The 26,620-nt window shown below is 33.2% G+C and overlaps 2 protein-coding genes across 14 annotated transcripts in view; one reads left to right on the forward strand and one right to left on the reverse strand.

The window, feature by feature from the left end:
- Positions 1 to 3,912: 3,912 nt before the first annotated feature.
- Positions 3,913 to 13,074, reverse strand: LOC100372421 (SIN3-HDAC complex-associated factor-like). Its single transcript, XM_002734512.3, has 6 exons — positions 12,988 to 13,074; positions 8,691 to 8,800; positions 6,492 to 6,634; positions 5,484 to 5,631; positions 5,143 to 5,356; positions 3,913 to 4,351 (listed from the first exon to the last, which is right to left on the reverse strand). The coding sequence occupies exons 2-6, from the start codon at positions 8,776 to 8,778 to the stop codon at positions 4,030 to 4,032; spliced, it is 915 nt and encodes a 304-aa protein (XP_002734558.1). The 5' UTR covers positions 8,779 to 8,800; positions 12,988 to 13,074; the 3' UTR covers positions 3,913 to 4,029.
- A 2,710-nt stretch (positions 13,075 to 15,784) lies between these two features.
- LOC100372571 (serine/threonine-protein phosphatase 6 regulatory subunit 3-like) overlaps positions 15,785 to 26,620 on the forward strand; it is a 44,299-nt gene continuing 33,463 nt past the window's right edge. For all 13 annotated transcript variants that reach the window (XM_085506622.1, XM_085506624.1, XM_085506629.1 and 10 more), the window contains exons 1-5: positions 15,785 to 16,126; positions 23,866 to 23,941; positions 24,097 to 24,176; positions 26,043 to 26,202; positions 26,359 to 26,610. In XM_085506622.1, coding sequence (XP_085362748.1) covers positions 23,882 to 23,941; positions 24,097 to 24,176; positions 26,043 to 26,202; positions 26,359 to 26,610 — 552 coding nt within the window. In that variant the 5' untranslated portion in view covers positions 15,785 to 16,126; positions 23,866 to 23,881. The remainder of the gene's footprint in view (positions 16,127 to 23,865; positions 23,942 to 24,096; positions 24,177 to 26,042; positions 26,203 to 26,358; positions 26,611 to 26,620) is intronic.

The following is a 26,620-nucleotide window of genomic DNA, read 5'->3' on the forward strand; positions in this document are numbered from 1 at the left end:
AGCAATGCACATTTCAATTAAAGAACAGAAGATATCATTAGAAAATGAACAATATGTATAGTATCAACAATGGGACTTGCTGTTTTCAACAAGAATTCAAAAATATCACTTTTTACCAAAAATTACAAAAATATTCACCAAAATTAGAGAATTGAAGATATCAACATGAAATGAACAAACCTAAGAGAGGTCTACCCAAGGTACATATACACCAAAGCATTCAGGCGTGTAGTTTTCAAGAAGAAGTCAAAAAAGTAAAACATTGAGACGGACGACGACAGACAATCTCTCATATGATAAGCTCCGCTCGACAAAGTTGACAGCGGAGCTAAAAATGAGACAATAAAATACGCAGTTCTTTTCCTTTTAATTGTAAGAACACATGACATAAATATACATATCATAAATACTGCTTTAAATACCTATAAAGAAAAGAGGAAAAAGACCTTGCAAGAACTTTCACAAATATATAAAATAATCTTTACACAGAAACAAGAGTTGTGAATTAAAAAAGAATGGTTATATATAAAACAGTAAAAGCTGCACCAAGATATCTACATTTACTGTACACCCCAACTTGACTAACCCTTTGGCCCCTTTTTTCTTATTACATTATTCATTTGTAGAAATTAAAGTAGTGACCAATGTGCAGGTAAATATTTATTGTGCCAACTTTGTTTTACAAATTTAAAAAATATATAATCATGGCATTTACACTGTCTGATGTTTTGAAGTTTAAAGAACCAAAATCATTATCGATGTACAGTGTGTCGATAATTTGCAATGCTTATTGAATTTATCATTGCCATGCACCAACAACAGTAGCAATGCATACTTTCAGAAAATATATAGGACTTTAAACGCATTACTCTGTTACTAGTACACTGGTAGACAAGCTTTCAGTCATCAATACATTGGTCACATGATCACAATTATGCATGACCCTTCAACACAATTACAGTTGTTTTCAAACAGTTAATCTGTACACTCTAAGTCTCAATGTTGACATAAATGTACATTTCAAAACTTTCATTTCCTGTCACATTATTAAAAATACAAAATGTTACAACTTATCCATACCTTGCGCACATCTTCCTTACATAACATGCAGGAGTGCACAGTAAACTATACACTAATATAAGCTCACAATTACACTACGATACACAGAAGTAACAGTCACTTCTAACAGGCAACAATCTCCTTTTATTTGTAAATATTTCGTGATTTTCTTGTGTAAAGTTTGTGAACTTTATTATGAACCTCACATGATTCTGAAGTCCATTCACTTTGAAGCAGCAATTTGCCACATGTTAAAAATTAGAATTACAATGCATCATGGGAGATTTATGCAAATTACTTCCAGAAATGAAGCCTACAAGCAGCTTACATATCCTGAGAAGCTTAACAAAATATGTAACCTAACCGAAGGAGATTGTTAGCTGCATTACTGTGCTGTGTCTAATAGCAGGACGGTGACTGGTTGGCATTATACACTACATATATAGTATACATACAGTGATTTATAAATATTGGTTGGTTTTAAAATATATATTAGAAACACAGTTTATATGCTCTAAAGCACCCACAATAGACTAGAGTAATATGTATTAGTAGAAATACTTTGCTGTGTTAGTATATGTAATGTGATGTATCAGGCAAGCTATATATTAAATGTCTTGTATAATAAACAATAAACAAGCTGGTGTATTTGACAATACACTACTGTGTTGTATGAAATAATCATGCATCTAGTTACATATGACTGTTATGTATCATTAAAATACATAATACTACTACTGTGATGTATATGACAATGAATGCAATATAGTGCAGTGTATCTGATAATATAATATAGCATGGTACATCCTACATCCTACAGCCAATAGATACACTATTCTGTGGTATATTTTCAGCAGAGTATATTGATATATATCACAACGAAATACAGTACAGCTACCATTAGTATGAATACAACAAATAATTCAGTTTAAGAGGCAGCATGAGCAGTGGTGGTGGCACTGCTGCTGAATAACAGCTGCAGTTCTACCAAAGCAGCAACAATGCTGCAGCATAAAGCAAACTAACTAACAAGTATCAAACTTTGAATAAATAAATAAAGAAATAATAAATAGACTAAACAAGCCTTTTATAAAATAATGAAATGGAAAGATTGTTGTTTAAATTTATTTTCAATAGTATGTTAAATACTGGAGCTGAATTCAATTCAGTTGCACACAAATTTAACCGTTTCTATGGTAACATTTTCCTGAATAATTCTGGCATGACATTTACCATATTTTATGCATTTTTCAAATATTTCTTTGTTAATTTTGGATTTAATGAAATCGTTCAAAAAGTTATGGATGTTTATTTTGTGGAAAGCAACAAAAGACATTTAAACAATTAAAACCCACACGTTTTTGAATCAATTTCAAAATATAAAAGTAGGTTAGATAAAATTGCATAAGTTAAATGAATAACAAGATAATTTATAACATTTCTAAATATCACTGATAAAAAACAGCAATTTAGCTAATCAAATGGAATGTTTTGTATGTAGTATAAATACGCAAATAATTGCAGTGTGCATAATTAAAGTATTAAAGTAAAACAGTCTAAAACTGTGAATAACTGCTTCAAATACATTACACATTTACTCAGCAGATGACAACAAATCTTGACTTGATTAAAACAAGATTTTGAAAATGACTAAAATAGTCATCAATATTTTGTTTCCATGAAACTTTTTGCGCTATCGGAGTAAAAAAAAGCATTGAAGTTTTTATTATTTGTATAACCTCTTGAAAAAATATATATACTGCTTAAAATGATTTGATTTATTTTATAAAAGTGGGATGGATTATTTGTCATTGGAAACTATAAGGAAGGGGATTTATACACAAGACAAAACAACATACACAATACATTTGTTTTTAAGCAGTTAAGCTTGGGAAGACCAGGGTACAAAGTCCAAAAGTAAAAAAATAATGTTTTTATTATATATAAATAGCAGCGAAATAATCAATCTTCAGTGTTTTCTTGTTTTCTAAAAAAAAAATATTTCTTATCATATAAAATATAAAGATTAATCAGTAGTTTAATAAAAAAAAATCTCTAAAACGTAACACTGATAAATTTAGATTCAGTTTACTTAAGGACAACTTTTATCAACAAAATATAAAAACAAAATCTTTGTTCCACCTCTTGTTCACCTTGCAAGTTTTTAAAAAAAATGTTTGTTTAAATGATCCAATTTGCCTTGTTTTTATGTCCTGATTCTTTTGTTTTATTTTGTTTCTGAGGATATACTTGTTTTTTTTTTCGACTGGCAGAAAAGTGTAGCATTTGGCATTTTATTTTCTATTCCGGGTTTATGAGAAAAAAATCTGTAAATGGAAGCAGCGAAACTATTTGCATAGAATAAAGGCCCCTATGTTTGCATAGTTAAGAAACTATACTTGTTTGTCATTGTGTTTTATGAAATGACAACTATGGACAGCACAGACAATAAGGTATCCTATAGAATGAATGTCATGGACTGTGATGACATCTTCAGTTTATATACTACATTCATTTCTATAGATGCTGGTGATTAGTTTAAGTTCAATTGAATTTCTCAACAAAACGTATTAACAGTTGAAAATAAAATAATCTATGATCAACTTTTCAGCAAAATTGATTCCACGCTATCAGGAATTCAGGAATATCTTTACAACATCATTGCTCAGAGTAACAGAATTTATTGTCTTGCTAGATTTGTATTATAAATATTTTTTATGGTATTTTTGTTTTTAAATTATACAAAACTAAAAATATGGCAGTGAAATTGTGATTTCAAAAATTATATAAATACAAGTAATTTAAATCAGAATTCTTGCTAGCTAGCATGGAACCTATGCTGAAAGTTAAGCATATAAGTAGATTTTTATTGGCACAAGACAACGACCAATGTGTGGAGTCTAAAAACTAATTTTTAAAAGGGCACTTGGGTGGAAAAGTTCGTAATGGTAAAGGGGGACTTAATATCAGTTAGTATGCCACCAACTGTTGCTGCTGAAGAGAACAAACTGTACTTTTGACAAGAGAGTTTGACGGTTCATCTGTATTCATCTCATCTTTCATCACCATGGCAATATCATGCTGCTCAAAATCCATTTTTTCTGTAGGTTCTTTCGATGTCGGAGAACTGGCAGTACTGCTGGAACATTCACTCTCCTCCCCGGCAGAGTCAGTCTTGGCAAATGTTGGTTGGTTCTTTTGTCTACAGCCTTTACATGGTTTTAGTAGTTGTGGATCTACCAGCACTTCACCTCTTGGCCCCCGGAATATTACACCACAACATACTTCTTCTCTGTGTAAACAACAAAACACAACCACTGGTTAGAATTTAATCATAACATAGGTCTATATCTACTCAAACTCCAAATGGTCATAGGTCATTATTATATCTATATCTACTCAAACTCCAAATGGTCATAGGTCATTATTATATCTACTCAAGCTACAAATGATCATAGGTCATTATTATATCTACTCAAACTACAAATGATCATAGGTCATTATTATATCTACTCAAGCTACATATGATCATAGGTCATTATTATATCTACTCAAGCTACAAATGATCATAGGTCATTATTATATCGTACTCAAGCTACAAATGATCATAGGTCATTATTATATCTACTCAAGTTAAATATGATCATAGGTCATTATTATATCTACTCAAACTACAAATGATCATAGGTCATTATTATATCTACTCAAGCTACAAATGATCATAGGTCATTATTATATCTACTCAAGCTACAAATGATCATAGGTCATTATTATATCTACTCAAACTACAAATGATCATAGGTCATTATTATATCTACTCAAACTACAAATGATCATAGGTCATTATTATATCTACTCAAGCTACAAATGATCATAGGTCATTATTATATCTACTCAAACTACAAATGATCATAGGTCATTATTATATCTACTCAAGCTACAAATGATCATAGGTCATTATTATATCTACTCAAACTACAAATGATCACAGGTCATTATTATATCTATATCTACCCAAACTCCAAATGATCATAGGTAATTATTGTATCTATATAATCAAAAGTCTGAGAGATTGCAACTTACTTTTTCCAAAAAGACAAGTCAAGAAACGCCCTGACTGATGGTGGAAACGCAGCTGGTGCAAGGGAATCCTGGGTAAGCCTCTTTCTACGATTTGAGGTCAGAGAACCAAACAAGCCGTCATCTGAGCTACAGTCACTGGGTGTAGGACTCGGGATATTCCCGCTTGAATGACGATGACGGCGACGAGATGGCAAATAATGGTCATCATCATTACCTAAAAGAAAACAAAGTTTCTAAGTTTACCCCTATTTGATAATGGAACAATTGTAGTTGGAACAATTGAACAATTGTAGATGGGATAGTTTTATTTTCTTTAGAGGTAAAACAGATAGAAAACTTACCACATCCATCATCAGATTCCGAGTTGTCCCGTTTCTGCATTGCCAACAACCTCCTATGTCTCCTCTTCTTCAATGGTCGCTTGTTCAATTTTAATTTGTTTCTTTTGTTTATTGCTTTTGTGCCCGGCCCAGCTCTTGCATCTACCACCTGTAAGTATACAATATACATACTAAGACCAATCTTTTGCTTCTTTACTAATCAGAATGCTCCATTATAGAAATTTTACAAATACTAAATGTCCCATTTCAGAGTATGTCTTTTTTCCCTCAAATCCCATTTTTGTTATTCTTATGAACCTGACATCAAAAAGAAAACACTTTTACTGTACTATGATGTTCCAAGTTAGAGTATTAATAATTTGTTATGCAGATCTAGTGTATAGTGCTCATGTGTATCCATTTCAAAATGCAAATTTATGAGAACAATCAAGACTGCACATTGTCCAAATTCAATGCAAATGCATGTATGAGATATCAAGGACTTAGCATATTACATTAGAAAATATTGCACTGCAAATTTCATGCAGAGTTGTTGACAGGACTTACTAAATGCCTTCAAGTATAAGAATTTCCCCAAAATGTATATCTATGAAGTTTTGGAAGAAGGAGCACTCAAGTCCGATAGAGCACACGCTCCTACTTTTGCTAATACGTATCAGACTGTGACCTAATTTTATCTTCGGTCAGACTTTATATTCCAGAAAAGTCCTTGTATTGGGTTTATCAAATACATATACACTGTAGCAATAGTTCTAAAAAATTAAGACAGACATTTATCACCATATAAAAAGGATGAAACACTGATTGAAGATCAACAAGTTTCTTGAAAAAACTGTTACTAAAATCTCTGGTGTGTATGCGAGGCAAATGTTTTCTGACTGAAATGGTACAAAAATATTCAAACAAGAAATTCATTTTGAATTGTATTCCGAAACCTGCCACCAGAGGGCGCTTTTTGCTTAAATGCACTAAATTCTCACAATTTTCAATAGAAGATTCTAAACTTACGTGATGCCAGTTTCTGTCTGTTCCTTTGGGTAATTTCTTCCATCTTTTCACTAATAACACACATGCATTACAAATCTCACCAGTTCTTTTATCATTCTTCAGCTGAAAGCACCTCTCAAAGTCAGACTCGTACTTTTTACTGTCTGCAGAAGACGAGAAAAAAACATTAGTATTTTTATTTATTTATTTATTATTATTATTACATCAGTCTGTAGTGAGCAAACAATTCAATCAGAGCACAAGATTGAATACTAGTACTGACACGTAAACCTACATAACTTGATAAGCATGATTAATTATGCAAATGAGTTGCGTACCACATGCCAATAAAATGAAACTGCGGAGTATGTAATTTAAATGTCTTTCAAGAACTTTAAAAGTGGAATATTTATTATTTGCCAACAACTAATACTGTAATTATTTAGATACATTACTGAGTCAGACACAAAATTGCAATTACAGATGGACGTATTGTAAATTCCTTTAATTTACATGAATTTCGCGAGTCTGAAAATCATGTAATTTTGTTGCAGGCATTTGGTACCAACACGGCAATCTGTGGGAAAATCTGTATTTTTCAAAGGTCACCAAGCAGTGCTTGGAATTCAAGGCAATTGCTTTCAAAGCCTCTGTGAGGTCTTGGAATAATTTATATTATATGATGTGCAATATAATAATTTTAACTGCTGTATTTTTATATTTCATGTACATGTATTTTTGTTTGGTAAATAATGCATGTTTTTTGCAAAAAGCCTGTAAACAGGACATGATTCTGTAGAATACCCAAATAAACAAGTCATTGAAAATGACACAGTCCCCGTTAAATTAAGTTCTCTTTGTGCTCGTCATATTAAAGCGGAGAGGTTGTCGCGAGCGTGTCCTTGAAACTTGAGTTCCAAGTGGCGTATACAACAGATTGTTTATTTACATCAAAACATGTGTTCACTGTAGTAATATGGCCAAAAATAAAAACAGCCGTTATTCTGCCATCTTTGATCTGATTATGAAACACACTGATATGTATGATGTATGTGCCAAATATGAATGAAAATGGTACATAAATTGTGGAAATATAGTAAGGCCAAAAAGTCAGATGGCTGTCAATCGGCCATCCTTGACCAGATTTTAATACAAATTGTCATGGACATGCATCCTAACATGTATAAAGTACATGTATGTACTAAATTTGAATGAAAACTGACAGAGCACGTCCAAGATACTGCATAAAAAAACAAACAAGATGCCTGCCAGTCGACCATCTTTGATCCAATTGCGAAATAAATCGTCATAGACATGTATCCTGACATGTATAATCTATGTACCAAGTTTGAATGACAACTGACAAAGCATGTCCAAAATACAACATTTTCAAAAAACAAGATGGCTGCCAGTCGGCCATCTTTGATCCAATTGTGAAATAAATCATCATGGACATGTATCCTAACATGAATAATCTATGTACCAAGTTTGAATGACAACTGACAAAGCATGTCCAAAATACAACATTTTCAAAAAACAAGATGGCTGCCAGTCGGCCATTTTAAATCGAATCGCTAAACCCACTGCATGTGCATATGTCCTACATAAGGTACTAGGCACATGTAAAGAATGAACGGAATCTGTCCACAGGATTCTGAAATATGACTATGGACAGACTGACGCACGGACAGACTGACACACAGACGGATAGACTCAGGAACTCACAGACGGTCTGGGACATATATCTTAACATGTATGATCTATGTACTAAATTTGAGTGAAAACTGACAAAGCATGTCCAAAATACGACATTTTCAAAAAACAAGATGGCTGCCAGTCGGCCATCTTTGATCCAATTGTCAAATAAATCATCATGGACATGTATCCTAACATGAGTAGTCTATGTACCAAGTTTGAATGACAACTGACAAAGCATGTCCAAAATACAACATTTTCAAAAAACAAGATGGCTGCCAGTCGGCCATTTTAAATCGAATCGCTAAACCACTGCATGTGCATATGTCCCACATAAAGTACTAGGCACATGCAAAGAATGAACGGAATCTGTCCAAGGGATTCTGAGATATGACTCCGGACGGAAGCACGCACAGACCGAATTATAAGTCCCCGTTTTCGGACTTCGTCCAAACGGGGACTAATGAAAAAAAATTACAAACAAATGTACAAACAATACATAAATATATTTATATGACAATATACCTGTGAATCTTGAACTTGATGATTTAGCTTTACAAATACAACATCCATTGACACTGCGATATACTTTAGGTTTATGGAAGCTGAACATGATTCTCTAATTACATTACAAACTGGGAAGACAGAAACAATATGTATGTTAAAACCACGTTAACAGAATGATATCATTGCTATAGTTTACACCAGGCTTTATAGAAAAAGAAATCATAAGTAAAATATTAAATAACATTGAATATGAGGGTAGTGTCAGGTCAGAGGTCATTAGGGAGGTTAGAGATTACAATGATGAGATTACAAGATTCATGTTTTTATATGATGTTTTGAAAGCAGAAATCAATAAATTGTCTCAAATTTATAAAGGTGTAAAAAGATAGCAAAAAATAATATTTCATAAATAATATGCAATTATAGAACAATTAAAGAGAATGTTTTCAAAATACTAATATAGTTTATGACCTGCAGGAAAAAAAGGAAGGCAAGGACTGAGGACGCTAGATAACAAAAATGAACTTCACTTTGAATCCGCAGCAGTAAACTGAATGAACAAGTTTGTCAAGAGTGGTTTGATTTGTCATATGTTAGTCACAGGTCAATTACTAGGTACCTGGATTATTAATCCTGAGTCAAGACTAGATGATGGCATCATCAGAATACATTATTACCTTATATAGCATTACAGCATGAATGAATGACTCAATCTACATTCACTATATACAGTTCTTTTTTTATCTAACAGTTTGCATCAAATTGTTTTGCCAATTTCTCTTTATTTTTTTTTATTAATACCACATATACTTTATTAATATCTCCAACAGAGATTCATATGAAACAAATATTGCGTTTATTGTTTGCCGAGTCATTTAAAATAAGACTTATTTTGACGATAGACATTCTCACACACCCCAATTTTTTTTCCCTCATGTAAGAGCATATGCTCGGAAAATAGTAAAATATATATATTATTTCTGTCTGAATGAGCAAACAAGCAAAACTATTTTGCTGACAGATATTAATAATACCAACAAAAAAGTGATATAAATATAAAAATATAATATAAAAAATTATTTAAATTACATTGTATGCAGTTCTATCTCCAGCACTCGTAGAATATACAACATTAATGAAAGCATTTGATTTGGAAGCAGCATGCAATGCTCATTCCTTTTAAGTAAACAGTTAATGATACAGAGAACATGCTTGCATATTTAATGACCTATGACCTTTTATAGCTTGCATTTCACTTTTTTTTTTTTAAATATTCATTACTTTTATTTAATTGTAACGATCCAAATTAGCTGATCATTTTCGACAAAATAATTAGACATGCACACAAACATGTCAGTGTCATTTCAGACAAAAGATGGTTTATTATGCACTATGAAATCTTGAGTACCGGGCAATGCATGAAAAAGTGAAATGTATGCTGAAAAAATTGAACTTAAATTTCTTTCTTTATAGTTTAATGCCAAAAATAACAATCTTTCACAGAGAAAAACGGCATTTAAATATACTTCATCGAATTTTACCATTATCATGGATTTTATCATTATTAAGCATGGAAATACATAAAAAAAATAGTTTTGCATATTTTAAATATCACGCTATGTTTTAATATCCTGACTACGACCTTTGTCTTTTGTTGACAGATTTAATATGTAAATGAAGTATTATTATTATAATATATTTGTGCAAGTTTTTTTTTATAGGTGCTGGTCATCTTTGCCACCTTTATATTTTTTTTCATAGCGTAATAAATAAATAAAAATAAAACAACCAACATCTATAATATTTGTAATAGCGAAGACCAATCAAAATAACAAAGATTTGTTTTGTAATATTATTTTATTTTCAACACAATGTTTATTAAATTGTTTTTTAATGTTATTAATAAATATACAAAAAAGTGTAGTTGTATACTTAAGTTACCAAAAATAGACAGATCAAACAAACTACTGATTTTCAGGGTTTTCTACATTTTGATATTAAAGACATAAAATTTACCATTTTTATTATTGTTTGTTTACATACTTGTTTTTTCTCTTTAACTTTGCGTCCCCTTTCCCCTCAAGCCAAAAAAAGCAACTTTTTAATCAAAGCAATTCCTATTGGTGAGGTTGTCCCAGATTGGAGCAGTCGACCACCTGCCATTGTTGTTGACACTGGAGGTAATGTACAGGCACAAAGAGATATGCAAGCGTAGTGCATAGTGGTGGACAAAGATCTTTTGAATTTACTCTAAACTGGAACATTTATTGTATTATAATGTTCTTACTTTGCAAATAAACTATAAAAATAAATTAATATTACAATTTTCATAAATATTGTGATTAATTAAAACTCATTTAAAAATAATTTGAACAAAAACAAATGACACATTTGAAAAAATCGAATAACAATTTTAAAATTTCTGCATTATTGGTTTGCTGTTAATCACTTGACAATATAAAAAACAAATACCGTAGTTATTTTTATAAAACCACAAAACATGTTGTTCTGCAATTAGTAGACTAATTTAATTAATTAATTGGAAAAGATTACACAAATAATTAACTAATAATAACACTTCATTAAGTTGTCAAAATACTTGAATTTGTAGAATAGTGAGTTTTAAAATGCCTGACTAATAAAGGTTTTATGGTCAAATACTCATTTGAATTTTAAAGGCATGACTCACTGTTACATCATATAGTCACAACAACAAATGCAGCAATTTTCCTCAAAAAACACATTTTTTTTAAATATACAAATTTGAAGATAATTGATACAACTTTATAAATGTGTGAATTTGTTCCGAATGTGAGCTATTTTTCTGGGAAATGTGTGGAATTAAATGACACATGTTCAAGTAGGGAAAAATGTGGAATTTTCCACACGACTGTCAATGAAAAAGTCTTAGACGTAGCTGTACTTCCCATCGCCAGCCTAAAATTACATGATAAAACATACACACAACATTGAATAAAATCGTCTTGTGTAAAAATATGTATTCTTTAATTTTTTTACGAGATAATATCGGCAGATTTGCTTATTTGTGATTTATACACAGACCACATTGTGCAGCTGCAAAGGAGTGTTTCATGTATTTTTGGAAGAAGTGAAAGAGCATTCATGGGAGAAATTGTGTTTATGACAGTAGAAGTTTAAAAATAAAACAAGAACTTTGGAGTAACAAAATAACATTAATATTTAGTGATAATATCTCAGTTTTATTAATTACCCCTTACTCAAATTACACCCACATATGACACCTTTCAAAAACACTAAACAGCATCAAAATATGCAAAATAAATCACGAAGGCCACGCGACTGAACACAAAACACTTGAAACTTTCTTAAGAATGTCTCAATAGACGTTCCCCATCTCGGTCTTTTATTTGCTAGTAGGCAGCTGGCTCCACAATAATCGTATGAATAGAGTCCAAATAGGGCCTTTGTTAGTAAAATTTCGTTCGCGTGCCCGCTGCCAAACTTCACTGCATCTGCCTTTGTTTCTTTGTTAAGAACCGATGCCAGTCAACAAAAAATAAGCAATCTGCTTCATCACTGCTGAGTTCGAAAAAAAAACTATTTCCAAAAGAAATCATGACGCAAAAATAAGTATAATAAGTGATCATTTTGGTAAATGCACGGTTTTACTAATTATGTCAAATATTGGCATGGCAAACACAACACGGGGACATCGAGTGATGAAATGACAGTGGGATCGGCACATATCAAAATAAACTGCAAGACAAGCGATGAGTGGCGCGAAGATGACATTCGATAGATACGAGAAATCCGCCAGTAAACTATAGCTTGGTTAAATTGAATTATAGTAAAGTGATCTGCGAAAACACGTTTTTGTAGGACGACTGATGCGAATCGGAAACAGTATACTATGTGAGTCATCGTTATTTATTGCACGGTACATCCCCCCACAACGCGAAAATAATTTAAAATTTACGTTATAACACGTTATCGCCGTGGATCGTTTTCCATACATAAACCTTAAATATGTGCAGACCTTGATGCAATTGGCACCATCTATCAACTTTTAGAAGGACTACAAACACAAAGCTCATGCAAAAACAAGGACATGTGTCTCCCATACACACATGCACTGGCTAATCCAAAATGTCTCGATGGAAGCCAGACAATGAATATGAAAACTTTTCTCTGAAAACGCAAAATATTTACGGTGAAATGTTACCAAACTTTACAATGTGTTTCAAATTGTCTTCCTCCGTGTATATGTCGAATTTGATTTTAAGACACTCGCGAACTCAAGAAAAAATAGATGAAAATACAGGAGCTAACTTACCCGCACGCCGAGACAGAAATGCACAAAGAAGTTTGTTATTCATTCACTTTGCAGGTCACATGCATATTTATAGATACGCCCTCAAGGCATTTAAAAATTTAAACTTTCGTTTACAATTAAAACACGTCTTTTGAAATGGCGTGTTCTTTAACATATACTATATACTAGTAACCATAAAAATAATTTATAATTTTTTGAAATAAAGACAATAACTTGATACAAATACATGAATATAAATATTCAAGTGGAAGCATCTCAGAATAGATAGAAGTGAAAAATGTTGGTTCCTCTACACAAATCTGGTGATGACAAATCATATCCCAAACTACAGAGCTATGACTCACAAGTTCTCTTTTGAAATTATTCACTACAATTGTGAAGCAAAAATTAATTAATTACCTAGAAGAATCACCACCCTGAAGAATAAAGCTATGAAGGCTGTATAATAAAATGATTTCACCAAAACTGTGTTTAAAACTATTAGATCAATTAGTCTCACCAATTTTGCTATACAACATATATGGACAGATGAGAAAAATAGTTCAGAAGTTGACAATATCTTTTATCGCACCATCCTTGGGGTCAATAAGATGACTCTAACAATTGAAATGAAGGGAGAATTAGATAGAGGTCATATTAATATTTAATCTTTAGTTGCCCAAATAAAATCTTAACATTGTTTAAATAAACTGCCAAACAATAACACATTAAAATATGCACTAACAGAAGCAGTCAAAATGAATTCAAATTTGAATAAAAATGTTGAAAAAAATCAATACATGAACAAACAAACAAACAAACACTTTTGGGTCATGGGTCAATTGAATGACTGTAACAAAGGTAACAAAAACCAAGGAGATAAACTTAGAACTTATATACCTGTATTATATAAAGTCAGTTATATACCTGTATTATATAAAGTCAGTTATATACCTGTATTATATAAAGTCAGTTAGGGATTGGAAAATTATGTAGATACCATTCAAACCTGCAAATATAATTAGGTAGAACGAAGAAGTGTGGTAAACCCAAAATGGAACTTGAGAAAAGGCTGTGCAAAAATGCCAATCTAATACAATTCAAGATGAAAAACCTTTCATGTTAATTTGTGAATATGAATTAAAACAACTCCTTGGAAACTGGATGTTGAAGTTCTGTTTTAACCATACTCCTACGTGCTCTCTCATGGTACTATTTTTTTTTTTTTTTTTACTATATTTTTTTTATTAGATGCATAAAATCCTTAGGAAAGGATAAAAAGGGTCTTACAGAAAGAAATTAAAAAAAAAACTACAATCTAAAAAAGAAAACAAGAAATAAAAACTTTTCTAAAAAAAAAAAAAAAAAAAAACAAGTCAAAAACAAAAAAATACAATTTGCAGCCAATGGTGAATACAGAATATAGAATGAACACAAAATGTGGCCTAATACACTGATAGTTGTTGCTGTTTTGTTCCATAGCTGTTTTTTAAGAAGTCAGCTAAGGCTGGTGCTAGAGTATGGTTTGCCATAATCAAAATGAATTTATTCTGACTATTTTCTTTATCAAAATTTGGAATTTTATTTTGTGCAGTCAGGAATAATTTGTCCCTATGGTGACTGTAAGCTGGACATTTCATTACAAAATGTTGCTCATCCTCAACTATATTTTGGCTGCACATATCACATGTTCTTTTATCCAGCGGCACATTATTATGTCTGCCTTTCTCAATTTTAAGGTCATGGTTGCTTGTCCTGAATTTTGCAATTAACCTTCTAAGACCATGGTTCTGCATATTAATTAGGTAATTTTCAATTTTTAAATCTTGTTTGAAAAGTCTGTATGTTCTTAGTTTGTTTTTAGCCAAGGTTTGTTTTCTATTATCATTATGCATGTCTAAGATAAATTGGTTCTCAAATGATTTGTTTATTTTTTTATGAATAAAGTCTAAATTTTTCTTAATTATTTTTTCACTTGAGTTTACAATGGTGACAACATCTAAACATCTAAATGGTGACAACATCTAAATCTTGTTTCTACACTTGTAAACCATTTACTTTTTACATTCTTATTTACTAAGTAGGCTTCTCTTAGTAATGTGTTATCAGAGTTTGTTACCCGGTTGAAATATTTTTCTTGATAAAACAGTCAATGGGGTACCTTCCTAGCTCACCATAAACAGCCATTTTTGGTGTGAATTTTGAGAGACCAAGAATGAACCGACAAAATGAAAGATGAACATCCTCAATTGCAGACTTAGTTGTGCTTTCATCACCCCAAACATCACTACCATATACAATAACTGGTCTTATCAGTTTGTCAAATAAAGATAGTTGGAGGGGTATGCTTAGTGAGTTGTCATAACCGAGTTTGCATTTCAAAGCAAAGAGAGCTTTCATCCCTTTATTTTTTAAATTATTGATACCCTCTTTATGTTTGCCATTAGCACTTATAGTTATACCCAGGTAATTAATTTGCTTAACAATGGCAATTTCTTTTTCAGTGAAGAAGAATATATTATTGCTCAGGGCTCTGTTTGATTTATTGAATACAATAACCTTTGATTGTTGTGAAAAAAGTTATTATAAGAGCGATCTTTCAAAATACAAGCATCTCTAGTATTAGTGCCAGTCTAATTATTATTGTTTTAATCATTAAATGCGCATTTTATTGTTGTGTTTCTCTTATTTTACTGTAATTTACTTTCTATAAACACATAGTACGCAAGTACTAGTAAGCGCTCTATTAGGCGCTCAGTAGTGCGATTCCAGAAGTACATGACGTCATCGGACGGTTAGTCGTCACGTGATCTGATGAGTATTATGGGATGCTGAATGGTTCAGTTTTTACCGCTACGCCATCTTGGTTCAAAATTTCCTGTTTTGCCGCTGAAGTTTTAACATCCTGAACATCTGAAGCGTGTCCTGTGTCGCATCGACGGGTGTAAAATTTATGAACACACATTTTATTCAGCCACTAAGACCCGTTTGATTGCAATCACTTGCGTTTTTGTGGAGATACAGCCGGTTGTTTCGAACCTGTACATGTCGTTCAGATCGTGAATGTTGATGTTTCTTCCTGTATGATCCGACGTGACATCGAAATCATTTTCACGTGTTCGGAAGTCTTTCCGTTTGAAAAACTTCATACACCGTTGTGGTAAGTCCAAACTACTGATTTAATGAGATGCCATGTTCGTTTGGTGGATGTAACTGACACTTGTTCAGAGTGGCAGTTTAATTTTCTTCCAAATTTAAGTTTTTAGAACCACTGTATCGGCTGACGACATTCACTCAGTCTATTAACATAACAAGTCATACTTTATTTTCTGATTTCCTTGCTAGTAAGACATAATAGCGGCCCTTAATATTGACCAGTACATACTTAAATGTATTGATGGCTGTCAGTTAAACTGATCGCTCGGATTGGTTTCACAATTTTGCCGAGTGGGTGCTAAAACCGTACCGGGAAGTACCGGTAAATCGTCAAGTAAACACAGGCCACCGTCAACCGGACATACAGTAAGTCCGCCTATCCAACAGCTGAAATGAACGACGAAATTAACATACTTTTATGCCCGTGTTCTAGCTGAAAAAGTGGTAAACAGTTTAACAGTTAAGCTCCAGAGCAATGTATCAGTACCACAAAAACATATTATTATTCTAAATGGCTGAAAAGAGTACTAGAATTGCAAAGGGTTTCATGAAGGCATGTTGACCTCTGTCAGTGTCATACAGACTAAGCACAATATAATGGCAATTGGTGTACGTGCTACGTTGGCCAAGTGACGTCATTCAGATGAGTCTATATAATATGACAAGATCTGTTGTCTTTTCTTGTGATATTTATCTAAACAGAATTGTTGAAATTCTTGTGTTTTTGAATCATGTTTTGTTGAGAGGATTAAAGTTGTCTCCCATTGACAAACCACACCTACAGTTATAATTTGTTTGACCTACATTATTTAAAGTAGGTATGTCAGTCATTGTTTGAATAATCCAAAGTTCATGATTGTTGCCCACATAAATCCATGGTCACTACAGAGACTGCTATATTTATAGATAGTATTTGTACCACATGATTATATTTATAGTACTGTACAGTTACTGTAGTGATGATTTGAGTGACATCATCAGTTCATGAATAATTTAAATTAGACAAACAATTATGTAAACAAAAAGTCATGAGATGTAATTTTAGAAATGATTTTTCAGGAGATTCACAAGTCCGAAATGAACTGACAGGGATGAACTTGTTTTTATTGTCTGCACTCAGTGTCCATGGTGTTTACTTTCACTCCCTTCAAGCAACTTTCTATGGTCTTTCCAGTTTTATATTTAGAGAAATCTATCCAGCAATGAGCATGCTATGATTTATTTTTTGCATTTTCTACACTGCTAAATGTATATTTAGGCACAGGAAATGATCGTTGTATTTTCTGTTTCAAATATGGATGTGAGATATCAATTAGTTTCATCTGACACAAAAATGTCAGCAGTACTACTGGAATGACAAGATTTGTACAGGTACTGGGTAACGTGAAATTTCTCTGGGAAAGTGCTTATCAATGTTCCAATAACCCCATCAACCCCCCCCCCCCCCACCAGATGGTTGAAGCAAAATGATACAGATAATTACAACTTACAAATGTGTAGTTATTGCAATATGAAAATAGACAACAACTTAGCCATAGTATTTACTTAGACAAAAATTAATTAGTCCAAAATCAAGCTGCACCAGTGGAAGTGAGATTGTCACAAATGTAGCAAATTGTTTTCATAACATTAGATCATTACAACACTCAAAGTTGAATTTTTTTAGTTGCCATTGGCAACCAACTTAAAATTGTTGGTGGCAACTGAAAAATTTAGTTGCTAAGTACAAAATTGTTGGTCACCAGAATTTATTGTTTTACGATAATAATTTGCGTAATAAACTACAGAAATTTGTGTTTTTTCAGATACTTATTTAGGCATACATGATATAACTGGTGTACAGACAGTAATCATGCGACATGCTAATTTTATTATGCACTCTCATTTTTGTTGGAATGAACAAAAAGTAAGGTTTTCGTATTTTACCCTGAAAGACACATCTTTGACCAATGCAATTTAAATTTTCTCCCACTTGGACTGCTATCTTGGTCAACACTCCATGACTGCCTTGACTCTGTAACAAACTAGAATATTTTGTCTCACTTCCCATCATTTTCAACTGTAGATCTGATGTACCCTGTAACATTGCAGTGTTCTCCACAATCCAAAATAGCTGGTGGGCGGCCTAATTAGCATAAATTTGCATATTAATTTGCATGTCATTTACATACATCTTTCTAGCATTTATGTCATAAAATGCAATACACACTAAGTTATTTACTATTCTCTTTTTAATTTAATTGAAACATGTTACAATTTTTTGAAATACAAACAGATTGGTCACTATTAATATTTACGAAATGCAAAAAGTTTGAAATCGGTGATTTATACGTTCGCAAAATATTCTGCTTTCAAGAAATGCAATTCGAGTAACCAAGAGCAAGTACGAGTTATAATGTAGAAAATATACGAGGTGATTTGTTCCCGACGCTAAAACGGACGATTTGTCAAAATAAAACTCATAACATTTTTTATTTGTGGCATCAGTACTCACCCGTGTCGACGGACGGTAAGATGCATTTACGCATGTACGGTCACGATACGTTGCGTTTTCACACGTTGTTTTGGGATTCAAGAAAAATGCTAGCAATTGGCAAAATAAAAGAATCTGCTATGTTCTCGAAAGATTAGACATAAAAAATGGATAAATGAAAAAAAGTACGTGGAAAAGATAACTAAAATATTATTCAATTACAAATACTCGCGGTAAACTAATCCGGCAGCCATGTTTGATGTTTATTACCGCTTTCCGAATTCAGTACACGAACACCCAGAATGCGCTGCTCCCCTATGCAACTTGGATACTAAATCGTTACAGCGCCAACACCGGTGGGTGGCCGACGGTCGATGAATGGGGTAGGCCAAAAGGTCACTAGTTTGCCTTCTTCATGCTGTTTTCACGATGAAAATCGAGCGAACGTTGTAAATACGGCTAGAATTTTAATTTTTGTTCGAGTTTACATGCAATATGCTAATATATTTGTTTATTTTCTGTGCATATACATTTCGTTCGTATTTAATTCTTTCTCTCGTGATTGGAAGACGATTATTAAAAATACAGCTGTAAATTGAAACCACTGTAGTTGCGTATCGTGAGCAATAAGTGGCAACAATGTCGGGCGACGATTAATTCAGGCGATTGACACATTGCCATGAATACACTTGATAACTGCTTGCAGACTTCCAGTGGTCATTGTTTATGTTTGGACTCTTGAAACAATAGCAAAATAAAGGGTTGGGCAACTACTCTTTTGTTTAGGCTTGGGAAGAACAATGCAAGCTTTTTACAAATAATTTCAGCTGGATGTACGTTGGTGGGCGGGTGTTGAGAGTTACTAGGCGGCCGTAAAACTTGATGGGCGGGCCGCCACCTAAAACCCCTTGTGGAGAACACTGCATTGTCCGCCACTAAGTCACTAACAAAATAAATTTTGCTTTTAATTGCATTATTCTGCTGTAAACTTGTATATTAAATTTAATCACCATGGCGACCAAAATCGTCGCAACCTAGAGGGCTGCTCTAGATCAAGTCCCTCGATATATCAAAATGTTCATAGGTTTGCCATCTCCCTGAATGAATCTTTTTTGTGCTTGCTGTAACTCGATAAACTCGCGTTCTCACTGAAACTGTTGCACAGTTTCAAACTCTCAAGGTGACTGTTTTCAGACTGCAAATCACAGTCCATGACAATACATCTGGTCGAAGTGCTGCTTGAATTGTTTTATTTAGATCATCAGAATTCATGAAATACTGTAATATTCTGTCACATACAATCATAATTACTTGTAGATTATAATTTCAACAATAGTTTAAATGTCATTCCCGTCTAAAAGTTGATGTTTTAATCAGACCTGCATATTGCAATATGTAAGATGTTAGTACATCTGGGAATATATGTAACCTTAAACAATGTGCAGGTCATTCAAATTACAGAGCAGTGGCTTAAGCACATTATTGTTTCAGAAAAAGGCTGTGTGGTCAAGAATTTATGACAGTTGCTTGGTGATTGGGTCATTTCCAGGTTATTGTTACAGACGTGTACATTTCCAGATTATTTATTGAGATCAGATATAACCAGAGATTATTGTGCCATTGAGGTGTCATCATCCTTTGCACTGTGGTTCAACAACCCTAGCTAATTCACTGCTGTTTTCTATTATTACTGCAATGTATTCAAAAGGCATGGGATGAAATGATAGGTCTGTAACATTGCCCACCATAAAAGATCAATCATAGGCGTTGTTTCAGCTCCTGAGTGATCCTTTAGTGCCATAAAAACAATTACATGAAAACTAAATCTAAAAATGAAAGTTTTTTCAAGAGCTTGTTTGGAGAGAATTAATTTATGTACACAACAGTGTTGTTCTGATAAATCTTGTATACATTATTCATTAGGTTATAATCTAGTATACCTTTGGTGGACGATAACATTAGTTCTCTAATTTGTTTTAATATTTTTGTCATTTTTTGGTAAATATTGCTATTTCTGTCTGACAACACCTGCAGTTCTCTAATGTGGGTCAATGTTTAAAAAAAAATAGGGAATTGACGGCTTCAGAGACCTGCAGTATGAAAATACCATATGAAAATATTCCTTCGATGGATTTGCTTACTGTCATACGATGGGACATCCAAATGGAGTTCTGTAGTACGAGGTCGAGGGGACATCCAAATGGAGTTCTGTTGTACGAAGGGACATCCAATGGTGTTCTGTAGTACGGTGGGACATCGAAATGGGTTCTGTAGTACGATTGGACATCTAAGTGGGTTCTATAGTACGATTGGACATCTAAATAGGTTCCGTCATACGACAGGACATCTAAATGGGTTCTGTAGTATGATTGGACATCTAAATGGGTTCTGTAATACAACGAGACATCTAAATGGGTTCTGTCATACGACGGGACATGTAAGTGGGTTCTGTAGTACGATTGGACATCTAAATGGGTTCTGTAGTACCGTGGGACATCCAATGGCGTTCTGTAGTACGATGGGACATCTAAATGGGTTCTGTAGTATGATTTCTAAATAGGTTCTGTCATACGACGGGACATCTAAATGGGTTCTGTAGTACGACGGGACATCTAAATGGGTTCTGTAATATAAGACATCTAAATGGGTTCTGTCATACGACACATCTAAATGGGTTCTGTCATACGACAGGACATCTAAGTGGGTTCTGTAGTACGATTGGACATCTAAATGGGTTCTGTAGTACCGTGGGACATCCAATGGCGTTCTGTAGTACGGTGGGACATCTAAATGGGTTCTGTAGTACGATTGGACATCTAAATAGGTTCTGTCATACGACAGGACATCTAAATGGGTTCTGTAGTACGATTGGACATCTAAATGGGTTCTGTAGTACGATTGGACATCTAAATGGGGTTCTGTAGTACAGTGGGACATCTAAATGGGTTCTGTAGTACGATTGGACATCTAAATGGGTTCTGTAGTACGATTGGACATCTAAATGGGTTCTGTAGTATGGTGGGACATCCAATGGCGTTCTGTAGTACGGTGGGACATCTAAATGGGTTCTGTAGTACAATTGGACATCTAAATGGGTTCTGTAGTACGGTGGGACATCCAATGGCCTTCTGTAGTACGGTGGGACATCTAAATGGGTTCTGTAGTACGATTGGACATCTAAATGGGTTCTGTAGTACGGTGGAACATCTAAATGGGTTCTGTCATACGACAGGACATCTAAATGGGTTCTGTAGTACGACTGGACATCTAAATGGGTTCTGTAGTACGATTGGACATCTAAATGGGTTTTGTAGTATGATTGGACATCTAAATGGGTTCTGTCATACGACGGGACATCTAAATGGGTTCTGTAGTACGATAGGACATCTAAATGGGTTCTGTAGTACGATTGGACATCTAAATGGGGTTCTGTAATACGTTGGGACATCTAAATGGGGTTCTGTAATACGATGGGACATCTAAATGGGTTCTGTAGTACAATTGGACATCTAAATGGGGTTCTGTAGTACGGTGGGACATCTAAATGGGGTTCTGTAGTACGATGGGACATCTAAATGGGTTCTGTACTACGGTGGGACATCTAAATGGGTTCTGTGGTATGGTGGGACATCTAAATGGGTTCTGTAGTACGACGGGACATCTAAATGGGTTCTGTAGTACGGTGGGACATCCAATGGCGTTGTGTAGTATGGTGGGACATCTAAATGGCATTCTGTAGTATGATGGGACATCTAGATAGTTTTCTGTATAATTTTTGATTTTGATGATTTTTGTCATATTCACTTTTTCGATTCTTTCCAAACATGTAAATAAATTGCATCAATTTTCACCATCACTGTCGTCAAATTTGAAATCAATACCAAAATTAGATATTTAAATGAAACTCGCATCACTTCTAAATATAGATAAATACGTTTTTAAATTGTTTACAAAACATGATATCTTTGCTATTACATTCCTATATTAGCCAATTTATGCTCCACCTCCTATCATAAGGTAGTTCAATACCATTAAAACATGAAAAAAAATGATCACTGTAAATGATTCAAAAATTGTTGTATGATGATTCAATTACATGCATGTCATTCATATTTAATGTTTCACGGGGAAAAAAGCATGAGTTTTTAAGAAAACATATGCAAAATAATCTAAAATATGTCCGTTTTGGGACATTTTCCATAGGATTCCATGTAAACGCATTATTTCGTGGATAACTAATATACTAATACTCAAAATTCTTCCATTTTTTGTGACAGTCATATGTAGCCTTCTAGTACAAAATTTGTAGATATGCTGGAATGTTTCTGCCATAGGAACCAATTGTAAACTACTGTAAAACATGTTGAAAAAGCAGCATGCAATTTTAGCGAATTGTGGTAAAATGAAGTGATAGCGAAATGTTGATTTAGCGAATCTCTCTTTTCAATGTTGATTTCTTTGTTTGGCGGCCATTTTGAATTTATAATAAAGTCATTAGCGACATCTTGAATTAGCGAATCAGTTCTCTCGCTAAATTCGCGAAAAAGACATGTTTTACAGTATTCAATTTTTGGGGGTGTTTAGTGGAAAACTTAGTTTGAAGACCATATATTTTAAATCAAAATTTTGAACATGACAGTCCCCCATAACCCTATTGCCGTGATTTTGAGGATTTCTGAGTATTGTTTTTAAGGTAGTAAACTAATCTAATTCAGAATTAGAGAAATGCCAAAGAAAATGACAAATAAAACATTTGTGTTTCTTTTGGTTTACATACGTGTCACTCTAGAAATTAATAAATTGTGAATTTTCAAATAGGTTACCAGAAAAGTATTCCAATTGATTAAGCATTGAGGCATTCAAAATATGAAAGTGAAAATAAAACTCGGCTAAATTAAGCCCTATACAGAAATTGGTTATAAAAGTAGAATAATGTAAAATGACTAATTTTCACTGGGTTTAAATTTTGCTGATTTACCATTTCAGGCATATTCAGTGGGTTTTAATTTTACAGTTTCATCATTGAGATAATGTGTTCTATGCTAAATTTTACATATTCACTGGGTTTTAATTTGGCGCATTTCCCAGTCAGCGAAATAGGCAAAATTAAAACCCAGTAAATAATTAATCCTTTTACAGTAGTCGTGCAGTATCAAACTAAGTTGAATATTCAAATTATGTGTGTGACTTTAATCAAATCATAGTGTATTGCTAAGATTTATATGACTGAATGTGCTCAGATTTATGTTTTTTCTATGTTTGTTTGACAGATTGTTGCTAGCCATCATGTTTTGGAAGTTTGATCTCCACACTACGTCACATGTTGATACACTACTAGACAAAGAGGTATGTTCCATATTGTATTCATAATTTGTTAATCTTGAGTTGTCTGCTTGATTTTTATCTTGAATGTAAATAGATCGACACAGGTACAACATAACTTGTCTTACAATTTGCATTCAACTATTGTCGTTTAATCTATGATGCTCCTTGTCCAACAGGATGTAACTTTAAGCGAGTTATTGGATGAAGATGACATTCTACAGGAATGTAAAGCACAAAATAGAAAGCTCATTGATTTGTAAGTTATTAATGATATCATATAGAATTGAATTATATGGGATAAAAAATCAATATTACACTATTTGAAGCAGTCTGGAAAGCACAATATCGGGTTAATACAATTTTGAATTTAATGTGTGTTGTATATGGGATTAAAATATATGGTATTATTGTACATCTGTCACTGTAACGCTATAAGTTACGATGTGCCATAATTTTGCTGTATTTGACGGAGTATTTTTACCCTTTCCTTCCAAATAAGGAATGATTACGCACGTAAGCGTCCTCTAATAATAAAAAACAAACATGACAGCCCTCAGAGTTTGAACAGACCCCATACAAAGAAGTTCGCTCAATCTGTTCTAAACCTTTTGTATTTCGGCATTCCCATGATGTATTTTTGGAAGAAAAAGATATATAATAATACCGTACTCGACCACGTTAGCACCCAGGGGGCCTCAACTCAGAAAATCATGATTATTTAGGGGTGGGCGCTGAAAATGAAAATTTTGATTCATCAAGTGACAGATTACGTCTTTGAGGGAAAATCAATGAAGAAACAGAAATGATTACAAAAATATGCATATTTTATTACAATATTAATTAATTACGTACCACCAGAATTTACGAAATTAAAAACATTTGAGTCTGTTGGAACACAGTTGAAGTCAAAATTGTCGTATTATCTCCACTGACGAAGGTGTTGGATCGTGTGCAAACTCTCGATGAAAATCACTTTCTGCCATGATGCATTTGCAGATTTGACCTGCAGCAGCGTCCTTTGACCTAATGGGTCAAGTTGGTTATTAACCAATCAGAATGTTGTGTTGTACTGACGCAATTCTTTGGAAATTCCCGAAGACTTTCCGGTAACGCAATGCGCAAGTGAATTATCAATGTTGAAGTACGATCTGTTGGAATTGATTTCAGCGAATAAACGACATGGTTTTTCCGAAAAACTAGTAATTAGCCACCCTGGGCGTTTAACCGAGGATGTCCCCAACATGTAACTTTTGTGAAAACAGGGCGGTGGGCGCTTGCCCAAAGAGGGGCGCGTGCCCAGGGTAATACGGTAGCTTGCATCTACAGTCATGAAGATATATGAGGTCTGAAAATTCAAATAATTAGATTAATACAACTTATTATTTTATATACATTATTTTTTCATTACTAAACTACACTGACAAAACAATTGTGAAATATCAATTCATAGTGTTAGGGAATTACTAGTATTTGCACACATAACGATAATCTAGATTCTCATGAATTTATGCTCCCGGTTCCAACCATTTTAAGGGTTTAATTGAAACATGGCTGGCCTGATTAGATTTTGGTACAAATTTGTACATGTTAATTAGGTACATACTGTTTGTAGCTTGTTTATTTACTTCTTTAGTCTGGTTTGATTTACTCTGTATAAAAGAATGTGTTGAATTATGTTACAATCATGTACATATCATTTATCATTGGTTTATAATAGTCTCTGTTTATTTTAATTAGCTAATTCATTTATTTTAATTTAATTTTAGTACATTACATAGTGTACATAGCTTACTAATTACTGTTTTCTGTTTCTTCACTCTGTATCATAATGTCTTTCTCAGTTGGTTGAAATGTGTTACCTGCTCACTGTATTTAGTTGAATGTCCAATCCTAGTTTTTAATTAATTTGTCCTTATTAATTATTTAATTTGCATACTTATTAACTTTCAGTATGTTTTGTTTATATTTTAACTTTTCTGCAATTATTTGCAACTTGGTACACATGTGATGTCTGTGCAGTCTTGTGAGTTTGCATAATTGATTAAAAAAAGTCTTTCCAATCCAGGTATGCATGATTTGACCGATGCTCTTTTAAAATTTTTTTTACTATTTTTATTTACAGTCTGGTTCAACCAGAAATCATGGAAGAAATGGTGAATTTAGTAATCCAAGAACCACCAGAAAACATAGATGAAGCACTAAAATATAAACACAGTAACTCAGCTTGTGAACTATTGACTGCAGATGTAGCGGCTATTAATGATAAACTAGGTGAAACTGAGGTAAAATAACTTCATTCACGCTTTCATTGTAACCTCTCTTGTATTCTCTATATTTGTTTCAAGTCAATACAGTTTCTGAATTGGAAAAAAATAGAGAGTTGCTCACTATCTACTAACTATTCTGTAAAACTCTAAATTTGATTTTTTCTATTTTAGGTATTACTGAACAAATTATGGGGATTTTTAGATTCAGAGCCTCCACTGAATCCTCTTCTGGCAAGTTTTTTTAGTAAATGTATGGCAATGCTGTTAACAAGAAAGACAGAGTGTATTATAGAATTTATTAAAACCAAAGACGACCCTATTGGAGTATTAGTGAATCACATCGGAACCTCTGCCATCATGGATCTCATTTTGAGACTTGCTTCCTGTGCTGAAACAGCTCAACTTAGACAAGATATTTCCTATGTAAGTTTGA

This window comes from Saccoglossus kowalevskii, chromosome 12 (assembly GCF_978046115.1).
Source record: "Saccoglossus kowalevskii chromosome 12, keSacKowa6.1, whole genome shotgun sequence".
Taxonomy (NCBI): domain Eukaryota; kingdom Metazoa; phylum Hemichordata; class Enteropneusta; family Harrimaniidae; genus Saccoglossus; species Saccoglossus kowalevskii.